Source organism: Orycteropus afer, unplaced genomic scaffold (assembly GCF_000298275.1).
Source record: "Orycteropus afer afer isolate SDZICR_OR568_19922 unplaced genomic scaffold, OryAfe1.0 scaffold00101, whole genome shotgun sequence".
In the NCBI taxonomy this organism is placed as follows: Eukaryota; Metazoa; Chordata; class Mammalia; order Tubulidentata; family Orycteropodidae; genus Orycteropus; species Orycteropus afer.
In genome coordinates, this window is record NW_006921688.1 from 8,550,387 (window position 1) to 8,557,460 (window position 7,074).

General features: G+C 39.1%; 1 protein-coding gene across 1 annotated transcript in view; it reads right to left on the bottom strand.

Moving 5' to 3' along the window:
* Nucleotides 1-7,074, bottom strand: part of SYNE1 (spectrin repeat containing nuclear envelope protein 1) — a 578,063-nt gene that overhangs the window by 536,985 nt on the left and 34,004 nt on the right. The window contains exon 3 of the mRNA XM_007943230.2: nt 6,783-6,878. Within this exon, the coding sequence (XP_007941421.2) occupies nt 6,783-6,878 (96 nt within the window). The remainder of the gene's footprint in view (nt 1-6,782; nt 6,879-7,074) is intronic.

Sequence of the window (7,074 nt, forward strand, 5' to 3'; positions counted from 1 at the left end):
CCTTCCTTCCGAGGAGTGGCTGGTGGGTTTGAACTGCCAGCCTTCTGGTTAGCAGTCAAGTGCCTTAGGCACTATGCTACCAGAGCTCCTAACTTCATTTATACACATCCTTAAAAGGGTATTTATTCTAGTTTTTTTCTTTACATATAGGATATTGTTCTGTATTAATCCTTTGAAACTCACTTTTTCATATAATATTATATATCAAGATTAATCCATACTGCTTCCTGTCATCATATTTCATTCATTTTGCCAGCTATATAATTTGCCATTTATCTACTCTCATTCTGACGTGGATTTGGGGTATTTCCAGATTTTTGCTACTGTGACTTGTAATTATATGACATTCTTGTGTACCTGACATCTCATAGAAGTCTAATTTCTCTCTGTACTTAAGGATGGAATTGCTGAGTCAGAGAAAATGTGACATGTGAACTTCTAAAGTAATGCCAAACTTCTCCCTTTCATGTGCAATGCAAAAATAACCCCACAGCTCTGTATTCTATTCAGCACTTGCTATTGACAGATTTTAAGATAATAATAACAATAACTGAATGTATATAAAGTGTTGCTTTATTGTGGTCTTCATTTGCATTACCCTGATCAAGAACCATCGGAACATTACTTCATCTGTTCATTCGCAAAGTCTGCTTCTTCTGTGAAGTATCTGTTCAAGTTTCTTGCTCAGTTTTTCTATTGGACTGTTTGTTCCTTAATATTTTGTACATGCGCTGTACATATTCATGGCACACTCTGTTCTTAATACTTCCCCAACATGAATTTTCAATATTTTCAACTAGTTTGCAGCTTCTTTTGTCACTCTCCTTAAATATTCTTAGTTTTAAAACAGTCAGATGTATGAATCATTCATTTCACAGTCAATGTTTTTATTTAATGTCTTATTGAATAATTTTCTCTAACCCAAGTTCTAAAAGATATTCACTAATATTTTTCTAGTAAATGTTTAAAGTTTGTTTTTGATGTTAGGTTTTTAGTCCACATGTATTTTATTTTTCTATACTTCATGTGATAAGAATAAAATTGCACCTTTTTCTATTAGGATACACTTTTGCTCTCTTCCATTCCCCAATGTTCCAGACCCTACATCCAACTTTACATATATGTCTTGGTCTGTTGATGGATTCTATTGCATTTATCAGTCTGTCCATCCTTGTACCCTGCTGTCTTAAATGTCTTATAGCTTTATTTTAACACCTGAAGTTTGGTGAGGCAAATATCTTCTTTCTTCTTCAGACATGTGCTGTATGAGTGAGCAAGATACAAACTTCTGTTTTGCATCTATTTTTACACAAACTGGCCTGGCCTAGCTAATGACTGTATTGAGATTAATCTACACTGCTTCCTATCACCATATTTCATCCATTTTGACAGCTATATAATTTGCCATTTATCTACTCTCATTCTGATGTGGGTAAGGGTTATTTCCAGATTTTCCTACTGGGACTTTTGCTTCTTCCCTATTGACTACAAGCTCTTTGAGGGCCCAGACCATACTTCATTCAACTTTGCTTTTGTCAAGGAGCCCTGGTTGCATGATGATTAAAGCATTCAAGTGCAAATCTAAAGGGTAAGGGTTCAAACCCACCAGCTTCTCTGTGAAAGATAGATGTGGTGGTCTGCTTCCTTACAGCCTTGGAAACCCTGTGGGCAGTTTTACTCTGTCCTACAGGGTCACTATAAGGAGCCCTGGTGATCCAGTGCCTAAGGCATTTGACTGCTAACCGGAAAGTGTGTGGTTCCAACCCTCCAGCCACTCCTGGAAGGAAAACAGGCAATCTACTTCCATAAAGATTTACTGTATTGGAAACCCAGTGGGGGTCGCTATGGGTCAGAATCGACTCAGTGGCAGTGTGCTTGGAGTATGGTTTATAGGTTTGTTATAAGTTGGACATAGTGGCAGTAGGCTTTTTGGTTTTAAAGGCATATAATCACTGATGAATTTAAAGAGTAAATGTTCCCAAAACAATAATTAACAGATGTAGAAAAATCCAGGAATACTAATTTTAAAAGCAAAAATTCCCTCAGGCCTTAAATAAACCATAGACAAGAGTCATAATAAGCTACTGAAGGTGACAAGGATCCTGAGGTTGCACCCTCACTGAGATGCTGGCAGGAAAAGAGCTAGCTAAGCCATCTGGCCACATTTCCGGATGATCACAGTCAGAGCCAGGGTTCTGAGTTATGTGAACTGTAGCAGTAAGTACAATGTTCTCAAGAGAGTTATTTGTGTGAGATAATTATAGAAGTCCTGGGCAGTGTTAAAACACTTTTGCCCACATTCTCCCTTTGAAAAGCTCTAAAACAATGCCTAGGACGCTCGTTCCTTAAAAAGATGCTTTCCATCTTATTGTGGTCCTGAACAGTAACACACATGTGTGAAAAATCTGAATGACCACAGATGAGGTTTATTTATAATTTCAGAAGAATTTCATTTTATACAATACAAACTAACTCACTGCTGTGGAGTCGGATCCAACTCATAGTGACCCCTCCTTGGGTTTCTGAGGCGGTATCACCACGGAAGTAGGTTGCCCAACCTTCCTTCTGAGGAGTGGCTGGTGGGTTTGAACCACTGGCCTTCTGGTTAGCAGTCAAATGCCTTAGGCACTGTGCCACCACAGCTCCTTTTATACAATATAGCATCTTGAAAACAGAAATAAATGATAAGACAGACTGGAAACTGCCTTTCAAGGTCTCAATTCCCCAATGTTAAAAGAAGATGCTGAGGTTCTTCCAAAATCCCTTCTAGCTTTAAGGTCCTACACTTCTGACTTTTCCTTATTTAATGGGACACTTAAGCAGAAGCAGGAAAGCAGGATTCTTATGTCAAATATATCTTTTTATCTAGAATTATTTGGTGTGGTAATTAAGTGCCCATCAGGATTCCTGTATATTGTTGGCCAAGTACAATGGCAAAATTATATTGTCACTTAGAATGATAAATATACTTCTCAAGTATGCATTTAAATTGTAATGAAGGCACCTTCAGTCTTCAAGTAAATAGCTTAACTCAATAGGAAATATAAAGATGACCAGCGATACCAGGGAATCAAGAGTGTATGCATTTCAATCCAGTGACTCCCTCTTCCTAGGGCTGATCTACTTTCTTTAGCTCACGTGTATGCTTGTATTTTCCAAATTGGCTGTTCATATGAGTCTCTGAGATTCCTCAAGTAGAGCCTGAGATGAGGACTTGTTGAAAGTCTATTAGAAACTATGAAGCACATGTAAAGCATGCCTCAGAATTGTCTCTCCTGACCCAAAATGCACAAACTGCAGAAGATAAAATAGATGAATGGGGCCTTCTAAAAATTAAATTTTTATGTGTTTCCAAAGACTTTTCCAAAAGAGTCAAAAGAGAAACTGCAGATTGGGAAAAAAATATTTGGCAATGACCTTTCTGACAAGGGACTTATCTCTAAAATTTATAGAAAACTCCAATAACTCAACAACAAAAAGACAAATAATCCAATTAAAAAATGGGCAGAAGACATAAATAGACACTTCACCAAAGAGGACATTCAGGCAGCCAACAAATACGTGAAGAAATGTTCACAATCATTAGCCATTAGAAAGATGCAAATCAAAACAACAATGAGATACCATCTCACCCCAGCATTCGTAGCAAAGTTCAACAAAATGGAAAATAACAAATGCTGGCAAGGATGCAGAGAAATTGGGATTCTCATACACTGCTGGTGGGACTGTGAAATGATACAACCATTGTGGAAAGCAGTGTGGTGATTCTTTAAAAAGTTGGAATTAAAAATATCATTTGACCCAGCAATTCCATTACTTGGTATATATCCTAAAGAAGTGACAGCCAGGATAAGAAGAGACATATGCACATCCATGTTCATCACAACACTATTTACAATAGCAAAAAAGATGGAAACAGCCTAGGTGCCCATCAACAGAAGAATGGATAAACCAACTATGGTACATACACACAATGGAATACTATGCAACCCTAAAGAATAATGTAGAATCTGCAAAATACCACATAATGTGGATGCTTGGAGAACATTAAGCTAAGTGAAATAAGTTGATCACAGAAGGACACATATTGTATTAATTCATTATTATAAAAAGTCAAAGAAAGGTTTATATATGGAAGAAAATTTTCTTTGTTGTTTACCAGGGGTAGGAGGGGAGGAGAGGGAACACTGCTAGACAGGTAGAGATAGTATTGATTTGGGTGAAGAGAAGGGCAATGTACCAAATGTGAGTGATCAACACGGCAGCATTAAAGATGAGGAAGACATAGAGAGGTGTATAGGAGGTACAGACAACAAAGATGAATCCTTTTGTACATACAGTACTGCGTTGTCAGTGATGGCAAACATTGATCTATGGATGGATAGATGGGTGGACAGTCTGAACGATTAGGTATGTCTATGCAGGGTGGCATAAGGTTGGGCAATCTACTTCCATAGTGATACTGCCTTGGAAACCCAAGGAGGGGTCACTATGAGTCAGGCCGACTCGATAGCACATAACAACAACAACAACAACATACAAGGGGGCATGTGCCCATGACCATGTATAGCGTTGGAAGACAATGTTTCTACAAGTGTATTTCTAGGTATATAGTAGAGCTGACAAGGGACAAGGTTGTGGTCATTCTTGGCCAAAGCCAGGTACCCAGAGGGAGCAAGTAGTTGGACCTGTGGGCTTGAGAGCATAGTCTCAGGGGACATTAAGCTCAATTGGCATAACATACTACACAAAAACTTTGTTCTACATCCTATTTTGGCAAGTACCGATTGGCATCTTAAAAGCTTGCAAATGGCCACCTAGATGCAATGATGAGTTTCTCCTCATCCAGAGTAAGAAGAATAAAAAAAAAACAAAGACACATGGAAACAATTAGTCCAAGGGACTAGTACACCATGCAACCTCAGCCTATATGATTATGAGACTAGAAGAACTAGATGGTGCCTGGCTACCACTGTCAACCACTCAGAAGGGGATCTATGTTGGAGATCCTGGATCCTGGATAGAGTGCGAGAACAATGTGGAACAAAACTCAAAATCATTTTTTAAAAAAAGGGACCAGGTTTGCTAGTCTGATAGAGCCTGGTGGAAGCCCTGAGATTACGGCCCCTAGCTGCTTTTCAGGTCTGGAATTGAACCCACTTCTGTGGCTTCCAGCCAAATAAAAGACAAACATAGGAGCTGAAGATTTACATTAGGTAAATACACTCCTTGGAGAGATCAATCATGGAAGAATAGAAGGGCTGTGTATGCACAGCGAGACAGCTCGGGAGGCAGGAGTGCATGGGAGGGAAGGACACAGAGAATAGGTAGCTATGGGGACGAAGTGGGAGGAGAACTGTTACATTGTGGGAGATTACAGTCAATGTCATGAGACAAAGTGTACGTGAACTGCTGTATGGAAGATGAATTTGCTCTGTAAACCTTCACACAAATCACAATAAAATTAAAAAAAGAAAAAGAATTGTCCCTCCTGAAAACAAGAGACTGGGGCATGTATTTCTGGACTACCCACTCCATGGGATGATGGTTCCTTTGTGGCCATTAACTCTCCAACATTTCAGGGCTGCCTTGTGCAATCTGTGGCTCTGATAAAAGCTCTGAGGCCAACATCCGAGAGATGCTCCCAGGACTTGACCTGAGATGTCGTTAGGTGTACAGGGAACACCTGACACTGCTGGAGCTGAAGTCAGAGGTGAGCCAAGATGGAGCATGGGGCACAACATCTTCTACAACATAAGTCAGGTGAAATAAATGCTTTACATGAAAGGACCCTCACTTGTACTTCTCACTAAACTGCCCTTTAAAAAAAGTTATGATGAGTATTTGCTGCACAAAAATTATGGGAAATTTATATTCAGGCAGAAACAGTCCTTAAAAACTCAACTGCCCATGTAATAATGATTGTGCATTATTAAAATAAAAATAACAACAATAATATTAAGTCTTCCCAGTATCAGACTCTGTATCTATCATCTTGTACATCATTCTAAAGATTATTCCCTGAGCCCCTTTTATTCCATTATTCATGAATAACATCTGCTTATAAACTACTGACTTCTCTACTCTTCTGAAATGAGGAAGCCAAATAAATAAATATTTTACTCTCCAAGTACTGGAGAAAAATATATTTTACAGTTCACTGTCACTGTTGTTTTCTTTTGCTGGTTCTCTGCACATAAAAACGAAGGCCTCTGAACGTGTTGTTCCTCTGTGACAAATGATGGATGAAGAAGATGTCAACAGGGGCATGAAAAAGGCCACACTGACTTCAAGCTTAGTTTTTGACAAAGAGCTATAAATACACAGACAGGCACCAAAAATCCTTTCCAGATGAAAAGCAAACACTGAAAGTGAGAGAGACATTAGTTTGCAACTTAATCTTCTAGGGTACTACACAAATGCAAGAGTCAGCCGCATTTCATTAGTGATGGAGTGTTTTTAAATTCTTGCCTGGAAACCATGTGTCCTATGGGTTTGCGATGAGTTGGAATGGACTCAATGGCAGAAGGTTTCTTTAAAGTGGCTGTTACCATGCACAATATTTTAAATCCACTAGAGATAATGCAGGAGCCAGAAAGTAACATTATCTCTTGTTCCCAGAAATGACTGACACTAGGTTTCCTGTGCATGGCTCACTACCAAAGAGAACTTCTCTCTTACAGGCAGCATCCCGTATACTTTCAACCCCATGACTTCCAAATTCAAATGGGAATAATTTGATAAGGACGGTCATGGGGGAAAAAAAAACAAAACTGACTTACCAGTTTCTGCCCGGACAGCACTTCTAGAAGAGCCAGTAGTTTGATACCATCTTTCATGTCTTCAAAAAGATCTTCTACCACCATTGGAGGTTTCCGCTGTAAAACACAAAGGAATAACTGTAGAAAATGCTTCCCTCCATCTCCATCTCTCCATCATTTCTCTCTCTTTCATGCCTTGGCTGCTTATCGTAGTAAAGTTTGTTGTTATTGTTGTTATATGCCGTTGAGTTGGCCCCGACTCATAGCGACCCCTCCTTGGGTTTCCGAGGCAGTATCACTACAGAAGTAGGAT